The sequence below is a fragment of the Poecilia reticulata genome, linkage group LG17 (assembly GCF_000633615.1).
Source record: "Poecilia reticulata strain Guanapo linkage group LG17, Guppy_female_1.0+MT, whole genome shotgun sequence".
Classification (NCBI taxonomy): Eukaryota; Metazoa; Chordata; class Actinopteri; order Cyprinodontiformes; family Poeciliidae; genus Poecilia; species Poecilia reticulata.
The window spans coordinates 19,960,306-19,987,453 of record NC_024347.1 but is presented as its reverse complement, the minus strand read 5'-3'; the positions used below and the strand labels follow the sequence as shown (position 1 = coordinate 19,987,453).

Genomic DNA, 27,148 nt, shown 5'->3' with positions numbered 1-27,148 from the left:
TCGCTCTCTTTGTTTATCTGCCACACTCTATAAACTCACTCCATTTCTGTGCTGGATCAGTGAAAGCTGGGACACAAACAGCTGAGCCAAAGAGACACACAGACAGGCAGAGCTGTCGGGTGGAGGGCGAGGAGAGGGGCAGAAGGCGTGCGGGTGTCGCGGTAGCATGGTCGAGTGCTGGACTTTGGCACTGGCCGTCCATCTGTCACTTTCTTCCACCCTCTCTGTGGCACTGACGGGTCGTGGCGATGGCAGCCAGTGACGGATGACTAATCTTCTGCTGGTAATGAATGAGACACCTCCCTCGGAATGCCAAAAAAAAAAAAAAAACGTTGCATGTGTGGAGGGTCCTGCTGTGAATGGGATGCAATTTCTTATGTAATGCCAGTACCAAGCAAATACATTGAGCACTTTCTTGTATGCTGATGCACAAGGTAGGACGAGCACTCAGAGATTTAGCAAAGATTAGATTGTCAAGGTTTGTTTAGCTGGAAACACGTGATGGGCAGGTGGAATGGAGGGAAAAAAAAGGACACTTTCGTTATGAAAGACGACGGTGATGATGCGCTGCTCATTTTGTTTGACTGTCTGCCTCCAGTCAATCGGTCTTGACTCTGTGCGCTGAGTAGCTCAGACGTGTCTTGTATTCAGCTCATAATGCGCAGGCGTGATCCTATCAGAGCCCCGCAAAAAAAAAAAGAAAAAAAAAAAAGAAGCTGTAACCATCCAGAACTAGACGTCGTGTGCGTTGTTCCTCATGTGGCGCTCAAACGAAAGCTGAAACATCCATTTTGCAGGTCGACTTAAGAGACTGTATAAGGGGAATGAAGATTTCCTTTCTTGGTGAACCTTTTGGGCAACACAGTCCAACCTGTGGATAGTACACACACCGCGTCTGTCCAGTCCCCRCGATCTGGGACGCTCTGCTTTCCTTAAAGCTTGCTAAGTGCGTTCTTTTTAATTTTTTCCCCCCTTTTTTTCCACCGTTGGCGGCTCGGCGTGGGATCTGCGGTTCGAACTGAGCCTTGTGCAGGTATTCAGTTTATGAATGGCACTAACATGGAGGAAATACCGTTTCAGAAAGTCAAAACCAGGCGGAAGAGAAGTCACTGTCCACCGGGTGTCCCCCTGACCACCATCGCTTGCGAGGATGAGTTCGACTGCAAGGAGCTGGAGTCTCTCTTCCAAAACTACAACCTGAAACTGGAGCAGACATCCACGCTCAAAGCACTGGCTGTCCTCATCTTCACGTCCGCGACGCTGGCTTTGGTGGAGCTGCTGTCCGGTCCGAGCCTCACCATCTCCAAGGGGTCCCATCCGGTCCACTGTGTCATCTTCCTCTCCCTCTTCATCGTAACTAACGTCAAGTACCTGCAAGTGACTCAGCTCCAGCAGATCGTTAACCTGACACTTCTCTTCAGCTTCACGTTTTCCTTCCTCTGCTGCCCCTTCTCCCTGGGCGCCATGGGACTGGAGCCCCCGACGTCCCCGGAGCAGGGCGTGTGGCAGCTCATCCTGGTCACCTTCGTCGCCTACGCGCTCCTGCCTGTGCGGACGCTCCTGGCTGTTGTGTTTGGAGTAATGGTCTCCATCTCCCATCTGATTGTGACCGCCACTTCTGTCACGGTGAAAACTCAGAAACTGTGGAGAACGGTGAGTATACGTTCACTCATTTTTTTTTAAATGTGTGTGTGTGTRCTTATTTTTTTTTAATTGTTATGATTGTATGAAGCATGCTGTTAGTGTACTTCATACCAACAGCAGTATCCACAGTAGTAGTTAGTAGTTAGTTATACCCAATCCCGGGCGCAGGCACAGTTTGGATGTCAGTTCAGCACCGAGGACAGCTCCCCGTCGGGAGGCCTGATAGGCTTTGTTTAAATCAGACCAAAACAGGCCACAAATAAAACATTACCCGTAATCAGTTCAACTCAACACATAACTTATTGTCAGAACAACTGATTATCAAATAGACATACACATTGTGATACCCCCCCCCACACACACACAATTAACTAAGAAACAATATGCGTRCATGCGTAAATAGTTATTGGTTAATCATAATAACCAATAATAATAATATTATCTTTTCTTTAAAGAACATGGTTGCCCATGGAGTTGAAATACTATTCCTCTCAGGCTTAGATTCCTGGTTTTATCTTAGTTTAACTTGTCATAGTGACATGGTTTAGATATCTGACAGTATATGCATAAAGTTTTGAGAAGTTATACGCCTTATCTTGCAGAATAAATCACTGTCATAGTCCTTTCATGTCAAGAGATGAAAAATATTTTATCTGCATCAGTGTATGTCGAAAGTGCTTCAAAAGCATTCCCCAAAGTAAACAATGAGGGCAACCCATTAACTTCCTGTTGAATTTATGTAGTTGTTCTTGTTCTTACGTTGTTCTTGACACTTCAACATATCCTGTTATAAATGAAAGTAATGCTGTAGGCCCTGACCCATGTTGTACCTTCAAGGTATAACCTCATCCCATATCTGAGTTCGGCAGAGTTGGACCAAATAACCGTCTGAATCAATTATGTTTCGTCAAAGGGAATAAGTGCTGTGAACATGAAGGAAATAACTCGAACTCAGRATATAGAGGGTGAACTCTGATGGAAGTAGATTTAGCTTAAAAAACACAAATGAATTATACCAGTCTAAGAGGCTATTTTGATAAGAACATTTTTCATTTTGTCACAAAAACAAAACCCAAGCTTTTGTTTTCGTAGTCCAAAAAATAAAAAAATAAACAATTTCAACCCAAACACTTGACCAAAAATGTGATATGTGATAGGTTGAAATAAGAAGTGGCAATTTGTGAGTCTATACCTTTATTTCATTAAAAATTAAAATGTTTTCTAATATAACATTTGAGAGAGYTTTGAGATTGTCAAACACTTTTCCAAGTTTTAAGTCCAGGCTAGAAAACAGAGGAGACTGGGGCTTGGTGGTTGCAGTGGMATCTGCCCATGAATAAAATAAGTTCTGCTCAGGAATATGAGGAATTTAAAAATATTAGAGCTCATATCTATGGGTTCTTGCTCTGGATAAGTATGATACATTGACTTTTATTGATTTTTTGATACATGCTTTATCTACTGATGGACTTTTCACCCCCCCCCCCCTTCCCCATTTACCCAAATGAATAAGTGAAAGGAAACAAAAGCTGACAGGTGTGCTTTATGTCACAACTAAACCAGCATGTAAACCACTGACAGTTTCCCTAGATATAGGTTTCTGTTCCAAAGGGACTTGGATTTTAATTTAGAACCAAGTGACACCCCTCCAAAACCAGAAGTAGGCCAACTTAGAGAGCCACAGACACGAACCACTTGGACCACATGCATTAGTTGTAGAAAATAGGACAAAGTCATCTCAGTCATTCCCTGTGCATCTTGGTACTTCTGTTTACGTTCACATGTCTGACTGYCATTTGGTGCCTTGAAGGAAAATCCATCACACCAGTTACAACCTTTCAGGCATATTGGAACATTTAAKCCTTCATGTCACTTATGATATAAGTATTGTACTGTTCTTGCAGCAGCTAAGAACTGAGATTCAATCAGCTCTTCACATCATCCGCCATGAGGGCATACTTGAAGAGGAAATTGTTTTTTTTTCTGTACTGTACCTAAGAGATACCTGTGTAGCGCAGTGAAGGACAGTGAAAGCAAAGCAACCACAGATAGCTAATCCGTTAAGCTYAGAGATGAGCTGTGTAGCATGACCCAGGTTTGGACCAACCATAGGTCTCAGTTATTCAGCCTATGCTTTTTTCCATCAGCAGAGTTCAGTTTGCATCTCAGTTTGTGTCTTATTACTGAAATTTGTCTGGAATTGAACTAGTTTCCTTTCGTTCAACTTTAGGTCTCGATGTCATACTTAGATCAACGTAAACACATAATCATACTAATATGTTGTTTTATATTTTAAACAGGAACACTGTTTTTGTTCTTGATTTTATTACAATTAGAAAATRCAACAGTTTTCGTAACCTTAATATTAAGCAGCTTGTTAAAAACAAAAGTATGAATTTCATACAAAATATTCGTAGGAACAAATAGATTATTCTAACTTTTGCTACTTGAGATTTGTTAATGTTTTTTTATGTTGTCAATGATCACTATCTTCTTGCTGATATGTTTTACCTCTGAAAAACACAACAAATGACACAATTCAGATGAAGTCAACCTAGTATATCGCAGTTTATTGCTTTTTCATTTATTAWSTTGAAAGGAGAAGTCAGTAGCTAACTGCTGCAAGAATGTCACTTGTAGCCATATTAACACAACAAATAGGAAGAACACAACAGGGAARAAAAAATAATACATGCATAAATTATTTTTATTTATTTCYCTGGGCACTTAATTACTGTCAACAGTGAAAGTGTGCTGTGGACACTTTGGAGGTGTGTATTTTGTTCATAAAATCAGCATCAGTTAGCCCTATCCGGGTAAAAAGAAGTTGTGTCCTGTGCAAGGTTAAAAGGAGTCACASAGCTGCAGCCTCTGTGGTGATGGATGACCAGAGCATGGGGTCACCAGTGATTTAATTCCACAAATACATAAAATGAAGAAATAGTCTACATCTATTTTTGACCTTTTGGTAGCATGGGGTCTTCTTCTGTATATTTAAAGTTGAAAATAAAAAAACAGTGTTACTTGTTTCAAAAGAAAAAGTAAACAGCAAAAAAAAAAAACTATTAGTTGTTTGTGCCAGTCTTGCTTACGTGCGTGCGTTGGCTGCACGTTCGACTGGCACTCAGTGTTTCAGGGTTTTAAAGTTACAACATTTAATGCCATCTATGTTAGCACAAACAGAGAAAGCGGATGTTTATTTAAATGTTTTCATCTTGCCCTACTCAATTTCAGCAATTATTTATTAAAAAAAAATATGTATATATATATATATTTTCCTTATTCACAGCTGGTTGCAAACACGGTGCTGTTCACTAGTGTCAACCTGTCAGGGCTGTTTGTTCGCATCCTGACTGAGCGGGCCCAGAGAAAAGCCTTCCTTCAGGCTCGCAACTGCATTGAAGAACGGCTCCGAATGGARGACGAGAACGAGAAACAGGTAAGTGCATCTGTGCTCTGAGTCAAACCTGGGCTCAAATCAAGATGTACATCATGTATTTCTGTGATTTCTATCTAGAKCTGTTCTTATTCCTGGGAACACATTTATTCATAGTAATAATGTTTCTGCATTGCACTATATAAATGAAAAGTGCTTCATATTCTCACTGCCCCCCTACCCCTCCCACCCCGCTCCCTTTTTTTTTTTTAACACACGCATGCACTCAGGAGCGCCTGCTAATGAGTCTGTTGCCCAGGAACGTAGCTATGGAGATGAAAGAGGATTTCCTGAAGCCCCCTGAAAGGATCTTTCACAAAATCTACATCCAGCGGCATGACAATGTCAGGTAGGACCTGATCACGCAGCATCGCTGTTGAACAGCACAGCTGTGCACCAACTATTTCACCACTAGCTGCCACAGCCAAGCTAACTAAAGTGTTAGAGAGGATCACATCGTCTTGATCAGTCAAGACGGTGACTCTCTCTCTCTCTCTCTMTMTMTMTATATATATATATATATTAACCAATCAATATATTTTTTAAATATTTTCAACATATTATGAGCTGCCTAGCTTTGGACGCTAACAGGAATATTCTTGCATGCTATTATTTCATCTTATTATATGTCTTAGAGTGTCATTAACTATGTATAAACTGGCATTGTTAAAACTCATCCTCTGAATCAAGCTTTCTATGTAAAAGCAACAAAACAGTGGAACATATGAGAAGATTTATTCATTTTAGATCCTTTCACAAGTTTGTTAGATATTATCTCAGAGCCACCATCATTGAAAAGAATGTTTTAAAAAATAAAGTGTGGTGTTGTGGGTTTAGAGTTGAGTAGAAAAATTACATGCAGAATGCAACGATGTTGCTGAATTGTGTCTACTTTGTTTATTTTACTGATCATTCTTTCTTAATTCTTAACTGTTTTTAATCATTTTCTTATCACGATGTGTCAGGGCATTCTGGATGGAAATTCTTTTTAGGCTATAACCTGGTACGGTGTGAAAATTGTTGGCATTTCTATTTAAAATGTAAATTCTTCTTTTTTAGTACACACACACACACACACTCTTAATGGTGATTTTTGAAACAATACATCTTCTTTAAAAGTTTCTTTAGCAAGACTCCCACTTTCAAAAGCCTCTAAAATTACAGCACCATCTGCAAAATAATCTGATCAGTCATGTTGACAGGCTGGAGTCCATTGCAATTATTATTGTTGCTATTTTTCTGCGGCTGCCTGGACGGAAGCAACACTTTAATGCATCACAAAACCATGATGTTATTCTCTAGAAACATTAACACTGCACGATAATTGGTTCTAACTAATACGCAATATTATCTTGGAGTGATTCAACAGTTTTTTTTTTTTTTGTTTAGTGTTTTCAAAGTTGCAAATGATCAGCTCCACGTGATTTATTTGTCCAATCTTTTGCCTCTAAATTAATTTCCCAGACCAAATAAAATAAAATAATCTCATAATGTGTATTCAGCACAGGACTTTGTTACAACCCTCTGCTTTAGTTTTCCTATGAGGTTCTGCTGTTCTGTCAGTTGTGTCGGACCTCTAACCCTTTGTCAGATGAAGAGCTAAAAGTCAATTTCTTGCAGGAAGATACACTTTCTCTATCCTCCTTCCACTTTTTCTCTCTGCTTCTCTGACTTCATTGTCAAATCTGCCCTTTCAGCTCCAGCATTTCATTGTTTTGTCTTGTCTTATCTTCAGCTCTTCCTCCTTCCTTTCTTCTGTGCTCTCAGAGCAGCAGCAGGGAGGCTTGAGGAGGAGAATTTGCTTAGCCCTGGGATTAAGTTGCTACAGGGGATTAAATGCAATGGAGACTAGATTCTTGTTGCATAACTCTCTTGGTATGTGTACGTGTGCTYGTGGGTGCTCACGCTGGTTAAATACAGAAAGACCTTGTTGGGGAACCGCTGATTGCTTTTGCCTTGAACTCCATTGAAGCCAGATTTTAGGGGTGACATACAAAGGGCACGACTCAACTTGGGGTGGTCTTTTAGTTCTAACTGGATTCTGTGTTTCTTCATTTTGTGGCAGGAATGTTTGAGAGCTTGCTGTATATGAACATAAGTGGTGAAATGTCTTCCCATTTCTATTTTAAAAAGTAAAATACGACACATCTTTGAGAAAAACAAATAGTAGTTGCCATCCAAAATAGTGTAGCCAAATATGCTTTTTGTCTATCACTTCTAACAAATGAATTTACTCTAATACAATGACAAAACAAACCAGCTCTAGCCTGTTCTTGTTCTTTGCTCTTTTAAGTAAAGAGATATGTTCAGTTTGCTTTACTCATCATCTAAATTAAAAGGTTTTCATCACTTTTTGTCTTACTGTAACTTTCAACATCAAAACAACCATTAATTTTTTTCCCCCCACTTTATAAAAGTAATACACCCAAATATGACCTTAATACAGATTAATACGTTACCACATTCACATCCAGGTTTGAGTGTCTCAGATGCATAAAACACACACACACACACACACGCACGCACGCACGCACGCACGCACGCACGCACGCACACACACACACACACACACATAAAAACAATAACATAGCATTACATCCACTTCATTGTCTTGTATAAAATAGTTCTTGAAAATAAATTTACGAAAAACAGTTTACTGCACTGAGTGGGTTTGCTTTGAAATGAAATCAAAACAATTAAAAATAAACTACCAGAGTCACTGACTGGCAGTTCATTAATCATACAAGCCCACTCAAAAAAAAAAAAAAAGAGAGCATGTTATATAGTCAAATTTTGTTGCAAACATATTGCACTTTTATTGACTCGCCGTCAGCACATCCTCTGCCCACACTGTATCTCCAGAAGGGCCCATCCAGCACTAACCCCGAAGCCGAGCTCCATGCTCGCATCTTTGACTGTGCGATTAAATTGACAACACATCTGCCAGAGCAGCTACAGCGATGCCTCCTGGAGCGGGAAAGAAGATATTTGCATAATTGGGCAAATAACTCTTCAAATAAGTGCCACTGGAGAGGAAATGATGAATGAATGTGGGTGTGTGTCAATGTGTGTGTGTGTCTGTGTGGCCGTGGTGGCGGCACAGTTTGTCCGACGATATCAGGTGTAACATTCTAATCACCGCAAGATTAAAGGTCCAGTTCGGCATCATGTAACTGTAAATCATTCAAATCATAATAACGCACACATGGATGAACGTTTGACAGTTAAATATTGATCTATTTTAGCTCCATATCCAATTTTCAGCATCCCTACTGTTCATTCATGTAATCTGATTCTTGCTCTTATTATGTGCCTTTCGTTTTCTATAGCAAAGAAACTTAGATTGCAAGAGGAGCAGCTAAGTAAACACGTTGCAGTTTCTATGCTGGAAGCTGTACTGAATGAGCTCTTGCACTGTCTTACAGGAATAACTATGAACCTCCTGGGAAGAGGCATCACCTTGTCTGTAGTTTCTTTAGAATTCCAACCGGTGCTCCAATGCTACAGTACCAAAACATGCAAGTCACATATACAGTGTCTCTCGTTTTTTTGCACCTCTCTTAAAATATCATRACACTGTGATATTAAAAAAAGGCCAACTTTTTCTACAAATGATGTGACATTTGTCCTGTATAGTTTAACTGAAAACGAAGAAAATTGGTTTGAAGGAAAAATGTGAGCCCCACTTTTACAGTGGTATTTTCTCAAAGCTCAACTCCAGTATTCAGTGTTCTTTGGTAGGAGTCTGTCAGCTCCCACATTTACACTCACTGATTTTCTCCAACTGCCTTGCAAAAGTTGTCAAGATACACGAGACTCTGAGCTAAACAGACAATTAAAATTTTCAGATCAAATACTTGAGTTTGGTCTCAATAGACCTATTTCTGACAGGTGTATTTTTTTAATACAGTTGCTTGGTCATGGTCAAATTGTTATTTTTCATAAAGTGTCAACAACCAATTGAGTTTAACCAAAGTTTTAGCGTGGTCTCTTTAGTCTTAAATTTTTTTTGTGTRTATGTCGCTCAAAACTGTCAGAATCTCTTCACAAAGCGTGATAGATGATGATAGGCATTTTTGCACATTTTCTTATTTCATATTATCTGTGAACTGATTAATGATTCTTTGGCAAAATTTGACTAAAATGTATGCACTCATTTTATAACTAACACTGACACCTTAGTTGCAGCTAAYTAATCAGCTAGCCACTAATAGTTTAGTCGTTTTATGCCACTGTTGTGTTACAAAATATTATGCAATGAAAAACAAATTATAATTCACATATTTTAAAGGCTGTAAATTTTTTTTACCTTCTAACCTTCTGGCTTATCAGCAGTAGAAAATTATACTTAACATAAAATAGCATGACTTTTCTTTCAACCATCTGACTTGGAAAAAGGTAAAACTCTTTCGGAAAGAAAATCCTTTGGAGTTTTAATTTAAATTTCTCACTCTGAGGGTCTGATAAGACTGAAAACTCAGTCTKATTCTGAATGAGCAGGAAATTGTTTGGTGCATTAAAAATAAAAAAACATTCAAAAAGTGCATAATCTGTGCAAGACGTTTGTTTTAATGAACAATGTGACAAATTTACAGAAGAACTGTTTTCTGGTTGAAACATATAAGTTCTATCACTTCAGGGCAGCTTTTGGTAAYGGCAGTATGTCCTATTTGTCACCAATCATGTCATATTTATAAATTAAATACCTTCTCGATTAAGCAACATTAAAATGGATTACTGCTGCACATGTGGAACAGAGAAATCTGTTTTTGAGGACTTTTTCCATTGCATTTTATTTTTACCACTAATAAAAGGTTAGTGTTAACCCAGACTAGAAATGAGCTTTGGTATGTTTGAAGGTCCTGGGGCCKTTCTGCATGTTCTCCCTGTGTATGCATGGGTTCTCTGGCAGGTACTCCAGCTTCAGCACCAGCACCCCTCCTGACYCCAATAGGGCCAAAGTTGTAAGAAAATGGATGGATGGATGTACTTTAGTTCTGTATACACTTAATGCACATACTTAATATAGAGCTTCTAAAATAAAATAAAAACACACTGCAAGAATATTTTGTGATAATCCTGACTTTATTCCATGTTTYAGCCACTGTTTGGAGAGAGAGACAAAAACTCAACAGGAGATGCGTAGGAAGTTGGATTATTCCATCTCTTTCTGAGTCAATGACTAAATAACTCAAAGCAAACCACACATCATGTATTGCTTTATTTGATAATTGACTRCATCTCAAATAGCTTCCTACTAATTTAAAAGTTGCCTGGAGTTCGTTCAGAATTGCGAATCTAAGAAGGATCTCATCAGATGGATTGTTTCTTTCTGTGAGAAGACACTTTCTTTGAATTGCCTCAAATTCTTTGCTTGTACTTTATACCTTTCTTCTTTTATTTAAAAGTGTTTTACAAGCAACACACCTGTTTTGATTCCTGGCTGGTGTCTATTGTTGCAYACCTACCATAATCACTGGCCCTTRGCTTTTKTTCCCTTGCAGCATGGATCTATTGTTACTTTGACTACTTCACATAAATCTCACCAAGAAACAACAAAAAATATTTCTAAACTGTTTTCATTAGTCATGAAAAAATTTTCCCTCTTGCAGATTTCTTTGTTGATTGTGTCATTCTTAAATGTTTCAGATTATCAAAAAAAATAAAAATGATCAGACAAAGATAATCTAAAAAAATGGAAAAAAAAACATTTTTAAATGAGGAAACTTGAATTGAGGTGAAAATATAATTACTCTCTTTGTTAAATTACTATTAACTGTAATTAACCATCCAGTTTTTTGTTCCACTACTCGTAACCAGCCTTGGTTATTTTCAGACCTGTGGAATCCATAAATCACTTAAGTTCAACCTACTTGGACTGAAAATACAAAGTTGGCAAAGCGAGACCAATGATCAAAAAGAAGGAAGAAATGAGCTGAGAAACAAAGTCAATGACTTTTATCAATTTGGAAAGGATTGCAAAATCATTTCTAAGCCACTGGGACTTTGCTAAGCCACAGCGAGAGCCATTATCTATAAATGGAAAAAAATATCGAACAGTGGTAAAGCTGAGTGGGTGCCTAATAAAAATTACACCAAGATTGCATTAACAATTAACCCAGCTAAAAAATAAAGAATCGAGAACAACATAACTTACTTGCATCAGTTGTCATTTTTCTTGATGGAAAAGTAAGAAAAATACTGGAGAAAAAACTGCATTCTGTCAGATTTCTTTGCTGCTGCAAGACATGGACAACTTGCTGCTAGTGATGGAATCAYAAGTGTCCCTAACAGAAAATTATTCTTCTGCTTTCCAGGGGTTGGGTCGTGGGGGTAAGTAGGGAGGCCCAGCCACTTAGTCCAGCTCCTCTGGGGGAATCCCAAGGTGTTCCCAGRTCATCTGAGAAACATAGTCCCTCCAGCATGTCCTCTGGGTCTCCTCTTGGTGGGATGTGCCTGGAACACCTCACTGGGTATCTGTCCATGAGTCATCCTAACTAGATGCCCGAGCCATGTCGACTGGCTCCTATCAACGTGTCGGAGTAGCAGCTCTACTTTGCGTAACCCCAGCTAACTGAGCTTCTCACCCTATTTCTAAGGGAGAGAGGTCAGACACACTATCGAGAAAACTAATTCTGGCCACTTGGATCTGTGATCTCATTCTATCGGTCATGACTCAAAACYCATGACTATAGGTGAGTGTAGGGACATAGCACTGGTAAATTGGGAGCTAAGCTTCTTGACTCGACTCTCTCTTTACCACATCAGATAAATACAGCGCCCACTTCACTGCACATGCTGCACAAACCCGTCTGTCGATCTCCTGCTCCATTTTGCCCTCATTCATGAATAAGATCCTGAGATACTTGGAGCAGGATGCATGTACCCGGAGAAGGCACCAAACTCTTTTCTGGCTGAAGACAATGGCCTCGGATTTGGAGACACCGATCGTCATCCTGGCTGCTTCACACTAGGCTGCAAACCGCTTCAGTGAAAGCTGTAGATCACGACCAAATGAAGCCAATAAGACCACATCATCCACAAAAACCAGAGAYACAATCCTAAACCCACTAAAATGGATCCCCACAACACAATGGCCGTGAATAGAAATTCTGTCCATAAACTTCATGAGCAGAATTGGTGACAAAGATCAACGTTGGTGGAGTCCAACATTCACCAGAAAYAAGCTCGACTTTCTGCCGGCAATTCAGGCCAAACTTTGACGCCGTTCATACAGAGACCTAACAGCCCATATCAAACGRCCTGGTATCCCACACTGCTGGAGTAACCCCGGTGACTTTTTGCTTGGAACACAGTTGAATGCCTTTTCCAGGTCCAYAAATCACATTTAGACCAGTTGGACGAATTCCCACGAAACCTCCAGGACCCTGCTGGGGTATAGAGCTGGTCCAGTGTTTCACGACCAGGACAAAAACCGCACTGCTCTTCCTGAATCCAATGTTTGACTGTCTGATAGACCCTCCTCTCTAGTATCCCTGAATAGACCTTACCAGGGAGATGTAAAAGCCTGGTTAGAACACACACTGCGGTCCCTTTTATGAATACGGGGACCACCACCCCGGCCTGCCAATCCAGGGGAACTGCCCCCCGATGTCCATGCAATATTGCAGTTGTGTTAAACAACACAAACCTACAACATCAACACCGTAACCTCATTGTAGAATTTCAATGACGTTGGCCCAAAGTGTTTACAGAAACATAGTACTTAATACGCTACATTTTTAACAGCCACAGATGGTTGTTGGATAAACTATTTAACACACACTGAATCCACTGCCCCTCATTATGGTGACATCTGTGAGACAACAAAGTGACATTTAGCAGCTCTCTCTCAGAGATCCAGCACTCTGTCATGCTGTGAAATCTCAAGCCCACATGAAGGTAACAGTCGGCAATCAGTGCAAGAGCTGCAGACGTGTAAGTTGTTTGGGACAGTTTTATGACTAATCCCCTTCACACCACCAACTAGCACACAGTACTCAGGCCCAATCCTTTAGAAACTTTCTCCTCTGCCTTGTTACAAAACACGAGGAATAAATGAGGACAGCACAGTTTTTGGGCCAAGGAACAAATTGGATGTCTCAACTGTTCCCGAATTATCAGCATGTGATTTTGTCCAGACGTAAAGATGATTTGATTTCGAGAGCAGCTTGGGTTTTACTTCTTTATGTGTTGCTCTAACATTTATTTCAACAAAACGTGTAATTTAAGAGGATAAAATGAAAAAYGTGTCCTCCAGCACAATATAGCAGACAGTTTTAGAGCATCATTTCACATCTGAAGGGAGGTGGATTTGTTTTCTGACATGCTGTACCATTATTAATTAAATGGATTTGAATGAACTTTAAAAAAGGCTGTAATGATACATTCAGCTTAAAAAGGAGATAATGGATAATACTCGGTTCAGTAGAAGAAGATGGAACATTTAAGCGTACTTTTAAGAAAACTAAGAATTATAATTTTATGAATAGCAAAAGCCTGTTGCAAATTGCTTGAGGAAAAATACTGGGATTGATCAATAATAATTCAGTCAAAGGCCCAAAATTACTGAAAAATTTTGATTTAAAAATGCTTTCATGAAACCAAAATGTTTGTATGTAGTTAATAAAACAAATATAATATCAAACGTTGGTYATGCTCTCACCAATGCTAAATGTAAAAAAAGGAGAAATGTTTGATTGTAGTACAGCAATTGGACAATTTTTCTATTTCCTGTTTATCTTTTCTGATTAGGTCCAGGTTTTGAGTTTCAAARGCAAAACATGYCATCACTATCCCATCAGCATAGTTTTAGAACATTATTTCTTGGTTGAAACCGTGCAACGGCAGAAGGAAGATGTTTAGCTCTAAAACACGCAGTGTGCTAATTATGGTTAAATAAAAGTTATGAAACAAAAAACCTGTTTGTTCCCCACCTAACTTTTTCTTTGGTGTGCTGTCCAGTGGGCTGTTTGCAGATGATCCAGAAGGATCTATTTTCTGCCAGCAGGAGAAACCTGTGCAGCAGAATGGTTGATTTGTCCTCTGTAAGAGCTTGTCAGAAKGTGGCAATAAATAATGAACAAATATTGGAACTTCTATTATGGAGGCATGCTGCAGAGAGAACATCCTGCGTGTTGTAGGTCAGGTCACCATGACTACAATGCTTTTACATTGGGCATTAAAGCTCAAATTATATAACATTAACCCCCCAAAAAATTCAATTTGCACAAATTTTTGAATTATTTCCAAAAGCTGTTAGTGGAACCAAAGATTACTTTGTGCTACATTTGTCATTTGATTGTGGACTTTGATTCGTAGCCTTATCCTAAGTCAGCTTCAGTCTTACATGCAGCCTGCTAAGATTGAAAATAAAGTTCCCTTGAAAACAGCGACAGCCCCTTTACTGTTGCACGATGCCTTAGAATGACTATGCTGCGGCTCCTAACAGGCCATGTCTCGGATCCCCATGAGATGCTCCTGCTGCTTTTTTAAATTTGCTCTGCTTGACTGCATGSGCTGCCTGTCAGTTGGAGAATGAAACTGATTCTGTCTGTCTCCTTTCTTTTCATTCTTTTCCATTTCTTTGAAGGTTATCCATGTGGATGTTGGGGTCTTTTTCCCCCCCCYCTGATCCATGTGCAAAATTCAAAATTTTGTTATTCCTGTCAAGAACAGTGATTGATTTCTTTAATACTGTATGATCCTATTATAGATAACCAATACTGACTTTGTTTGTCCCTCTCTTTCTCTGTTGCAGCATTCTTTTTGCAGATATAGTTGGCTTCACCAGCCTGGCCTCTCAGTGCACAGCTCAGGAACTGGTTAAGCTGCTAAATGAGCTGTTTGGAAAGTTTGATGAGCTTGCCACGGTGAGTCTGCCTCCCTTCCTTGAAGCCATATTCCCTCAATTATAGTCACTGTTGGCATTCAAAGCAACACTCACTGCGCAAAGAGTGCTTTGTCCAAACTCTGACACAGCAATGACTGTATGTGTGTGTGCGTGTGCGTGCATGTATGTGAGCTTGTGGCTCTCTTTAGCCACAGGCTATTGGCACACTCCTGTAGCTTAGCATGATGTCACAGTGAATATTGGAAGCCCATATGATGCCTAATATGATTATCCAGTGCTTCATTTGAGGAAGAGTTGACAGACCTCTTTAATCTCAGCCAGATTTACCCATGGCTAAAGCTTGCCTCCTCTCTTGTGTGAATGAACTGACTAGAGCGGATAGCAGGGGAGATGAGTTATACTCATCTCTAGTTGCTCTTATTATGGACGAGGAAAATATTTTAGCARTCCAATCTGTTAATATTTCACTTTGTGGGTTATGGGTCAGTGTTGACAACTCATCTGATAATTTTTTTTWAAMMAAAAAAAAACTTGTACTGCTCTTAATTTGTTTTCCACTGTAGCCCATTTARTAGAATAGCACAGAGGTTTTCATAATTAGATTTTTATTTTTTTATTTTTGAGATGTGGATTGGGCTGAGACAGCATCCATGTGATTCCATAACCTGCAGTTCACATGGCCTTGTCAAATCCATTAATCTGCAGGATTGCAGCAAACCTCTTTTCTCTTTTTTTTTGTGTTGCTTTTACTGAAGGGTTTTCTTTGGCCCTGTCTGGAGCTTCTATTTTTGACTTGCTTGTTTATAGGTTCAAATTTAGGACTAGCTTAAAAAAGACAGGAGTTTTGTTGTCAGTTGTTGATGTCATTATTTTTGTAATAAATTGTGAATAAGTTGTCTCAGGGTTGTAGCTATTTGCTGTTTCTTTTGGGTCCTTAAAAACAAATTGGTTTACCTCTATTTTGGTTTCTTCCTGCTGCAGTTTTCTTTAGCTTTAGAGGCAATTTTTTACGCTTTTATTTAAAAAAAAAAAAACTAAAACAAGGCAGTTGCATCTTTAGATTTCCAAGCTGTTTTGATACTACTAGTTGCACAGTTGAATAGACGGCTGTATCCAGGACTTGGCAGCTAGCTTATAGCATTATAGTGTCCTGAAAGGCTTGTCCCCAGCTATTAAACTTGCCCTGACCCAAAGCCACAGTCATTCTTATCCACTTTGGCAGGAAGTGGCAATGCCAGTGACTCATAGCCGTGGTCACTTTGGGCACGCAAACTCTCTTTCGTCCCATACGAAGAGCGGGCGATGCCACATGGCCACTGGGCATCATCTCATGGTACGATTCCAGCACCATCCCCACACCACCTGTCCACTCTTTGGACTTGTCAAGCTGCATGGGAAGCGGGCCAGGAACACAGTGTTCTCCTGTAGTGCTGGTGATGTAGCAGACCAAGTCTGCTCTTCTCCTCTCTCTCTCTCTACATTTTTTAACATGAATGAATCTAAGCTAGGCATTATCTGAATTCTTGCCCTGAGTCCAACCTCAGCATCATTCCCCCTGTAAACAATGATGGTCAGTAAATTTCTTGCTTTTTTTCCCCCCAAAGTTGACACAAACTCCACATCAAAGCGTGATAAATATTTTTTTGTGATTCAGAAAGACTTAACACAAATCCTCCATCTTTTTTTTTTTTTACCTTCTTGGCACAGGGAGAAAATAYAAACATTGTTGCCTTAACAAATAATTATATTTCTATTTCCTTCCAAACTCACACCCYATGTTAGAAAAGTGACACACAAAGCTTCATTAGCTTGCATTTAGACACGTTTTCCTGCCACCAGAGTGTACAGGTTCATTACTGACACCTCTTCAGGCTCTGATGTTGTCTCTGCCAGCTCTTAACTAATTAGGACTGAATGCACCATGCGTAAATTTCTCTTTCAATCCAAGTGTGCCATTTCCATGTTTCTCACTTGTTTTAAGAAGCTTTTCGGTGCCAAAGTACTTGTGAGTTTCAAAGTGGGATTTTACTGCCCCTTTCTAACAAGTAAATATGCTTTGATCTAAATCTCTGCCGCGATCTCAAGTGTTTCGCAGCCTCTAACAGTTATTCTTCTAGGATTGCCATGTCACCCATATTCCCATCCACTCTGACTAGTTTCCCCTGTCACAGTTAATGARARGTAGCCCCCACAGCATCACAGTCACCTCCATGTTTACATTAGATGTTCAGTTTTAGTTGTCTGCCTGACATAGCATATTACATGTTGGCCAAAAAGTCTAATCTAACCAAATAATCTTCTTCCTCTATTATTGAGTTCCCGACATGGCTTGTGGTGCTGAGATGCCTCTTATAACTTCCTTTCCATTGTGGGTTTGGATTTTGCTGCTTGACAAATTTATGGAGTGCATAACAAATAGTTTATAAACAGATTCTCCCACCTGAGCTTTGTATCTCTACAGCTCCCTGAACGTCACCATGGTCTTCATACATGCTTGCCTTATTTTGGTTTAGATTAGTCGTGTTGCACCATATTTTTGGCTGATGGATTGACCATTGCTCTGTGTTTGCACAGCTGTTTTAAAACTTAATGCTTTAAGCTCACCCACAACTTTTCTCATGAAATCTCTTGTACAATGCTATTTAGTTTCCTTAACAGGCCCTCTCAAAGGCATGTTCTGTGTTTGGTAGTGACACAGTTTAAATGAGAAGATGCTCATTGGTACAGATACAGTGCAGACTCTGTTCACTGGTATGCATCTTGCTCTTTTATGTCTGGTTACCACATTTCTACAAAGAAAAGCTCGACTAAGTGTGGCAGTGCAAATGTTGGCACCAGAGCTCTCATGCTGTTTTGTGCTCTTGTTGCTGCTCAGCAAAACCTGTTGTTACTTAGATCTCCTCACACTTGACTTTGCGTCCTCTTGCATTTTTTGAAGTCAATTAGGTATATGTTGTTGTTTTTACTGAAATCACTACACAGCCTAGGAGTATGAAGACATAAGAGGAAATACTTGGATTGATAACTAATTACACTGATACAGTGTAATACTGTGTTTGAAACACATTTTAAGCACTATGCTTAAAAATGCATATTAAGCATCTACAATGCATTCTACGGGACTCAATCTGACCTCAAAATTGCAACATGTAGCAGCCTACCTTTGGAGCAAGTGGTCTGAAAGTACAGTGTGAGGTTATCTTTTACTTGAATGCTACAAAACCTAACTCCAGCAGTTTTAACAAGAATTACCACATCTAAACTTCTCTTAGTTTTTGGGATATGTTGAAATATACCATATTGTTACTTAAATATACCATATTGTCACTTAATCTCATACTTCGGGTTTAGCATAGGGTTTAGCTATGTGTGCAGTGAAGTTGCTTTGTCAGAACTGATTCGTGCAGAATGTTTGACTTTTCAGACATGGCTTTATTTTCTGATCAACGTAGAAGATACTCAAGCTTGTTCACTCTTTCACAAGCTTGCAAAATTAACTAACTATCTAACTGTAAAACATACTGTAATATATATGCTTTTCATCCCAACGTACCCTTTTCAGGCAAATTACAATCATTTTGAAAAAGTAAATTTATTTTAGGACTTATTATTTATTTAGGACTTGAAGTCAGAAAGTGAAACCCGACATGCACGTAGTTTGCAACAGGCTGACATTTTTCTATTAAATAGCTTTTTAAAAATGGTCTTATATAATATCCATATGAAACTGAGTTTTGACTTTTTATTAGCTGTAGGCCATGATCATGAAAATTAATAATAACAATGCTTGAACTACATCTCTCTGTGTGCAGTGAACCCATGTAACATACATGTTCCACACTGTCAGTTGAATTAATGCATATACTGTTCAATGATATTCTGATTATTAAAAGGAACATTATATGGAGGAGCATCACACAAGAGAAACGCAGTGCATATGCACAACAGAACTTAATATTTCATAGAATGTGCTTCACTCATTCACATTTGGGTTTAGCTATGTGATCATTTATGTAGAAATCCACTCTTTTAATCATATGTGGATGTGATTTTTTTAAATGTATTTTAAAGACATAAATGTAATTTTTCACACCAGTTGTTTTTTATGGGAACCCCCGCCCCTACCCCCGCCTCTCTCTATAAACACTTCAAGCTGGTTGTGTTTCAAACAGTCTGTCCGGTGCGCTATGTAACATTAATAGCTCTGTACTAGACGAGCCTTGGTGTGTTCGTGCACACAGTATACCATTGCTATTTCCCTGGCGGAGTTTCACAAAGCTTTTTATTCTTGTCCCTCTTTTCTCTCCTCTTGCAACACCTCCCTGCATCACAGCTTTCAGACTCCTCCGCTCCTTGTTTCTCAGCTTTTTGATTGACATGCAGCAGCCTACTTCCTTCAACTGTGTCTTTTAAGCCCTGTGGTTCTCTGCACTCTCTTTGCTTTTCATGTTTCCATTTTTAGAATGGCTCAATGATGGATTTATCTACTGTCTCTCACTTTCTTCGCAAGTGAGAGATTTGTTTTAGTTTCCTCATATATGGCTGTGAAAGCTCACAGAATATTTCCCAATAAGCATGCTGCACTTTAGATGCTTCAGCAGGACCTGAAGTAAAATCTGGTTTTACTTCAAATATAAAAAACTTTGAAGAAAAAGCTTTCTCTCCTACTTTAACAAAACGTTGGTGAAGTATGTATAATCATTTGGATGAATTATTTGACGTAAAACTATCAGGACAAGAAAAAGTGCTTTGGTAATGATTTCATTAGTTAAAAACAACATAGAGGCAAGTATATTTATATGAAAACATCGTAAGTCTGCTAAGATAGTGGAACAAATACACAGGCAAAACTTTATATATACACACTTTGCATGAATAGACACATAACCCTTTTTCTCACATTCTGACCTGAAAACAGAATAAATATTTTCTGTAACCCTTTGGTATTTCAAATAAACGTTAAAAAGGTAAAGTTTAGTCTAAGTGATGGGGAGGAAACAACTTGTGTATCTCAATATCTGGTTTTAGCCGTAGTTTCATTGCTCTTAATTTAAGGACAGGAAGTTTTCACTGTCCACATGGTGACAGCTGCCTTCCAGAAAGCAAAACCTGGACTTATGCACAGCCAAATAAACTTGCCTTGTTTGTCTCATGAGCAGATGCAAGAATCATTCACCAATCCTGCTGTTTCCCCACAGACGTCTGCGTACTTAAAACTGTAGTCTGAAGCAAAACCCAAAACAAATAAGCCAGCTTGGATCCTTGACAGCAGAGTAAGTAGGATAAATGCCTCTAAGAAAAAGCACCCTGACAATGAGTTTGTTTTTCAGTAAATGTAGCGTGAGGCACCCTGAGCTAACATCGTTCGTCACACAAAGCAAATTTAGCCCAATATGACCGGAGCCAGCTTTTCCACAGACACGCTAAATATAACATTCTCAGGTAGCATACCATTTAATTGTTTTCACAAATTAATTTGTGTAATGTGCTTGCAATTAAAGGGAAATGCTTGACACCACTGAGAGTTAATCTTATTGCTCATTTCTGCCAAAAGAAGGAGTATTGTGTCGGAGACATTTTCCATTTAATAGATTCAAAACTACAGATAAATGAATAAGATTAATATATTTTTGTATTCAAATTTGTTTTAATGTGAAAAATATGAATGAGGATTAGAGCCACCGAATGTTGGTCAAAATTCAGATTTTTTTTCTATCGATGGGAAAATACAATCAAAACAACCAAATCATTCTCAGGTGACAAAAGGATCATTTAACAATTTTGATCAAGGTTTTTTCTCAACCTTCCTAAATACTAAGCAACCTGTGCCAGAATCTCATTTGATGCATGGAATATGTGGAGTCCGAGCTTGGACTTTTGTTTTGAAGCTCTCATCATACAATACAAGTCTCTATTTGTCGAAAGGTTGTGTATTTTACGAAGAAAGAAACTGTTCAATTAAATATTTCCTCTGACATATAGACAAAGCTAACTGTATTCATACTCCTTGGATGTTTTCAACCATAAAGTCCAATGTATCATTTGTATTTTATGTGATGAAACAACACAAAGCAGCCATTAGTTGTGAAGTGGGAGAAAAGGGACACATATTTTGTGCATACATACTTTTATGTGGCTTGTGGAAAACTGAAAACTACAACTCTTGCTACTCCTCCAGACAAGCTAGATTTGTAGAGCAATAGTTCTCCTTTCAAGAGATTCTCCCACCTGAACTTTACAGCAGCTATGGTTTCCATCAGCCTCTTGTAATTCAACCCGTGACACAACCTGTAATTTTGGTCATTTAGCATTATATGCTTCAGTCTATTTCTGTGTATTGTATGTTTCAGTTTACTGGTTTTAGTTTCTTCCTTCAGTGGCTCAGCTTACTCTCTTCTTCGTCGTCCATATCTTCAGAAGTTCATAAATATTCCTTTGTTCACTTACATCCTTATCAGATGCCATTTTTCTCCGGGCTGCTGTTGATGATGCCAAGCTGTTCCTGGTTTTCAACTTCTTAAGGTCTTTAAGACAAAGAAATCTTGGTGAGCACAAACCAATGATCTTAAAGAAGGACATAGAAATTATCTGAACGATCCCTTCTCTCTTGTTATCCTGACATTTGGGTTATTTTGGAAACCCACACTGACCTGAAATAGAAAACATTTGGTCTGATTGAACTTCAGACAGTGAGAACAAAGACAGTCTCTTTACGCTGTGTATGTATAGTTCTGATTTTATTTGTGCATAAAATAAATATAAAGAAAGCAAAAAATATTCCCTTCCCTCATCCTTTAATCTTTTTCTATTGCTCAAATGATTTGCAATCTCAATCTGTTGTTGTGAATTATACTTTTGTACAGCATCCCAATTCATTTGCAAAACAACTTTTTCTTCCAAACTGAATTATTGTTGGCAAATTCATACAAAAATGTTCAGCATCTTAGTGTCAATGAATATATTACCAACTTCTCAAAAATATATTGCCATTTTCTATATGTCAGTCCAAGAAAACAGTGTTTTTTCTTCTTCTTTTTTTTTTTTTTTATGAATCATATCAGCTGTCCAAAAAGCCAGTGCCATCCTTAGAAATGAAGCAGTTTTGGCACACCAAGCATTTGTTATTTGCCATATCTGTTAATATATCAAGGTTTCCTTCACATATCTCACCCACTCGCTCCAACCCGCTACAGTGGAGTGAGACAAGGAAGTGTTGATAGATTTTTCATTTGCTATAAAATAGATGGTGAAAACCAGTGAAGAACAATTTTTACTGGAGATGGAGGAATGTTATAAGAAAATGTCTCTGTCTTCTGTTAAAAACCCTTTTACTAATATCCTACAACCCTAACTTTCATTATTGCAAAAAAAAAAAAACTTTTTATAAATGATCAAATAATGTTAACATGAAACACAAGAAAGAACAAGCCAGTTAAAGTTGCCAAATTGCGTGAAAGCAAAAAAACAACAAAAAAAACAAAATGTAATTACTTATTTGGTAGTGTCTCTTGCTGTTATTAAACACTGCATAAATTTGCAGACCGATAGCAAGCATTTCTTCCAAGTTGTTGCAGAGGAAGCCCTTACCTTCAGCACTATCAGCACAGCAGTCATCTGTGCTGCTGTATCAAAAGCAAAGCACAATGTGTTCCACTCTCCCCTTTGGGAACTTAGAGGAAATGAACTGCTACCCTCAGCTGGCTCATATTTTTCTTCATTATCATTTATTGAATGTTCCTCCTCCCTGCATTAATGCCTTGGTATTTGCCTTGTTTGTCCCTTTCTATTTTTAAGCGTGCACAAGACATGGGCCAGTATGAGATTCGATAACCTTGGAAGATAACCTTAAGCATTTATCGCTGATTCACAGTATCACTACGAAAACAAAAATGTGCAACGCTACCAAATTTCTGTTATCTACAATAGAAAAAAAAAACAAAAAACAGTTAGTCGCAGTGTTGCCATGGCAGTAACAGCAATGTGTATTACCAGTGGATACATACATACATACATACATTTGCCGGTTTGAACTGCCTCAGTTGTTGTGTGCTTGGACAAGACACTTCTCCTGCCTCACCTGCTGGTGGTCAGAGGCTCTGGCGGTGCCGATTGTATGTCAGCCTCTCTGGTGGCTACAATGTAGCTTACTACCATCAGTGTGTGAATGTGTGCACAGGTATAACAGCCTGATACTCTAGACTGTTATTCTATAATCTAGTTGGATTGTAGAATAAAATTGGACTGATATCCAAATATTAGTCAGAATATCTGCTCTGGTAGCCAGACTTCACCCACCTTCTTAACTATGAGGCAAGATGAAAATTTTGTTGAAGACAGAGAAAAACAAAACAGCCAAAACTTTAACCTTGTTTAACCATCATTAAAGATAAAGGTGAAAACTAGCTATAAACAATTATCCATATTGTTGAAAGTTGCCAAGGTTGCAAAATAAAGACAGGGACTTGCTGGTCTGAAACAGCCTTTAAGAGATATACACCAACATATAATGTCCAAATTAATGATAACTGCCTCAAATGTCAAATGTTCTCCACACTGCTTCCCCAAATATTATAATGGTAGCAACCAATTTATTAAAGATAATTCTAACAAAATGGCTTTTTAGATTTTCCTTTTCAAATGAAACTGTGAATAGGGGTTACACTCTAAAGCTTTTTTTTTTTCTCTCTCTCTATCTGCTTATGGCTATGACCACCCAGACTGCTCACAGTGCTGCAGTCACATGACGGTGGTAATCCTGCTTGAGTCTGAATCAGCTTCTAAAGCCTCACACAGCAGATTAGCAAAAGGAAAAGTACAGTGTAGGAGACTCTTTAAGTAGAAGGGCTTTCCCTGCTTCCTGTAGCATCGCCATGCCTCACCAACACACCATCTGTTTCTGCACAACCCCAACCCCAAGTTACCCCAAGGGGAGAAAGCCTGCTCTCTAATAACAGCAACAACAAAAAAACAAAAAAAAACAAGCATACTTGAAATATGTTGTTAAAGAAAGAAATATTTATAAAGAAAAAAAACATGTTAATTAGAATCATCTAGTTGTTTAGTAGCTAGATTCTTCCAGTTGGTTCAATAAGAATAGAGAGGCAACCATATGTCAGAGGCTAATTTAAAATAAAGCACTGTATATAAAGGGAGCAATAATGATAATAATCTTGATTTTAATAATCATAACCATATATAAAACACTTTCAAACAAAGAACTCATTATTTAAAAAGAGGTAAAGGACACGTTAAAAACATATATACAAATTAAAAACAAGATAAGAAAACTAATACAACAAAAGAAATTGTACGCTCTGTAGATTTGTGTGGTCACAAACTGTTGTGATACAAACATCTTAACAAAAGTTGAGATGGAAATTGAATTTAAGCTTTCAGCTTCTCCACACCAAAGCCACACAAGCTTGGCAGCCTGTTTCAGTAGCTCTCAGCTAATTCCTSAGTTTTTCCTTGTGTTTTTAGTCTATTTCTACATTTGTTATGTTGTTCTGTGCTCCCTACTCTTTTGTTCACAATGGAGCAGAATTTCTTTTGGACTGCTATGTTATTTTTCTTTTTTATGCCATTTTGTTTGGACACATTGGCCAAGCTCCTGTTGTTTACACCAGAGATCAGCTGCTACCTCTGGATAGCTTCACTCCATTGCCTCTCTCTGCGCAACCAGATATTACCCGCTTTTCCACATATACAGACACACCCACAAAGTTCTGACCAATCACAATCGTTTCACATGCAGATTGTGGAAAAAAAAAAAAAAGAAAAAAAAGTTCACCAGAGGTGAGAGATCTTGGAAGATCAGCCTCTGTATGTCTTCAGCTAATTTGGAATTATCATTCTTTGCAAGAACTTCATTTGAATTTAGCATTRATTATTTGTCTTGCAGCGTGGGCAGCCGGAGAGTTTTCCGTGATGTACATTCAGGTTTTGTAGGTTAATGTCTAAGAATAAATGCTTCCTCCTTTTCACAGCAGGTAAGTCTTCCGAGACGTGGAACAACCTCTAACTCTCCAGCTCTACTGAAACTCACATGGTTTCTGTGTTAAAAATAGAGTGTCCATCCTGTCTCGTACCCACCAGTGTGCATAATTATGAGTCTTTGTGCTCTACACATGCATGGGCAGCAATCCCATTACCTTAATGGAAACAATGAAGGGTTATGAGGAGGCGCCCACGGTAACCTGGTCTCCCTGGTAAAATGAATGTCTGTTGTTAATATCCTCTAATGAAAGGCTATATTTGTAAGCCATCTTTCCACGCTGCTGCTTATTGTTCCAAAGAGTGAGTGACTCACCTTATTCCCTAAAGTGAGACAGATCCATCAYATCGTGGGAGCTGTTAGTGGCAGTGCAATTTAAACGTCTAAAAAAGTGTTTATTAGGTAATAGATTAKGAAATATACATGTCAGCCCAAGAGAAGCCGCTAAACAACAATGTATATGTAAGCTGTGAACTGTGCAGTTAAACCATTTTTAAGTGAYGGGGGAAGTTCTCTTAAGAGCGTATCCTTTTATACAAAACAAAGCAGAGTACATTGGTTTAAATCATCGGGCTGGACAAACTTTGTGTCAAACTTTATTCAAGCTGATTCTGCTTTAAACTGTAACACAATTTTATTCTTGATCTGTTTGAACAAACAGAATCATGGTCTTCATGATTCTGTTTGTTCATTACTGTTCTCTASCATGCCTTTGTTAACCTTCACTGAGGATTTGTATCCATATTGAGAATGACAAGAGAATTCTACGTAATAATACGGTGACTTCTGAAAGAACATTTTTGCAGTGGAATTTAGTTTGGAGTAATTTGGTTTTTCAAAATAAATGTCAAAAACCGTGTTTCATTTACCCTCTACTTCACAGCTATGCATTATTTTTTTATTGGTCTGTTAGAAAATGCATTCATTTTTTTGGGTTGGTTTGTGTGGCACAGTAACTGTCAAGCTGTGCCTTTCCGAGGTACTGTAAGGTAAGAGGATGTTGACCTGAGAATGATGTTGTCAACTTTTCAACAACTTGAAAAAATAAAATTTAACATGACAGAAGAGCTGTAACATTTAACATTTGTGTTGTTTGTAGCAATGCCAAACATGTAATAGAGTTTAATAGCCATGCTTTAAGGGAATTATTGAACATTTCTTGGTGAACTAAAAAAAAGAAAAGAAAGGAGAACGAAAAAAGAAATGCCTGAAACTAATATGTCTCTGAACCACATACAGACATCCTTTTTCCTTTTTCCTTTTTTGATATCGGATAACAACTTGTCAACTTGTTCAATCTCTCTTTTTGATTAATAGGAGAACCACTGTCGCAGGATTAAGATACTGGGGGACTGTTACTACTGCGTGTCAGGGCTGACTCAACCTAAGACTGACCATGCTCACTGCTGTGTTGAAATGGGTTTGGACATGATCGACACTATAACGTGAGTTTCCCTTAGTCTCTGATTTAATCTGTTTACACACTATGAGTGGGAAGAACAATATGAGACATGTTTTACTGTTTAATTTGATTTTTTTTAGGGAAAGGGCATAGGCAACGTTACTTTTGTYTAGTTTGGGAGATAGATTAGGACCCAAATGATGGAAAAACATTGAGRCARAGTTAAATCTGCTGTATTTACAATCTGCYAGAAATATTTAGACATATTTTGTCCTCCAACAGTAACGCAGAAAATTGCCCAAGGTGTGTTATGTTTGAGATTTTCATTTGGTTTCTGAGACCAGATAWTGACAAGTATTTTCTTTATCCTCTTTGAGTGGTGGTAGTATATTTTTAGAGAAGATTGATCACTATTAGGTTGTGCTTACTTATAGTAAGTCAAGATTTTCTACATTGCTTTTACAAGGTGGTTTGATTGAAGCATGTGCTCATAAAATTTCTTGCACAAGATGGAGGCGCTATTAATTAAAACAGCAGTTGTTGTAGACATRGCTCAAATATTAATAGACACATCTCGCAATAATGAGCTAGAAAACTGTCTTGTGGGTCAGTGGATGCATCTTTGCGCAAGAACTTACAATATATTTTGGGAGAAAAATAAAATTATCTTTTTCACGTAGCCTACTTGTCAAAGGAATCATCACTTTTTATTTTTCATCATAAGAGACATCAGATATGATGAGTAGACCCATTTTCACGCTGCCTCATATGGATAAAAGATGACGACAGAAGTGCTGTGATTTCAAATAATTACTTATG

The 27,148-nt window shown here is 38.4% G+C and overlaps 1 protein-coding gene and 1 long non-coding RNA gene across 2 annotated transcripts in view; one reads left to right on the top strand and one right to left on the bottom strand.

Moving 5' to 3' along the window:
• The window catches only part of LOC108167104 (uncharacterized), a 2,235-nt gene extending 2,106 nt beyond the window's left edge, over positions 1-129 (bottom strand). Inside the window, exon 1 of the long non-coding RNA XR_001777503.1 lies at positions 40-129. This is a non-coding gene — a long non-coding RNA (uncharacterized LOC108167104). The remainder of the gene's footprint in view (positions 1-39) is intronic.
• Positions 107-27,148, top strand: part of LOC108167103 (adenylate cyclase type 1-like) — a 30,309-nt gene continuing 3,267 nt past the window's right edge. The window contains 5 exon segments of the mRNA XM_017310096.1: positions 107-1,653; positions 4,934-5,083; positions 5,311-5,429; positions 14,841-14,952; positions 26,245-26,402. Coding sequence (XP_017165585.1) covers positions 1,045-1,653; positions 4,934-5,083; positions 5,311-5,429; positions 14,841-14,952; positions 26,245-26,402 — 1,148 coding nt within the window. The 5' untranslated portion in view covers positions 107-1,044.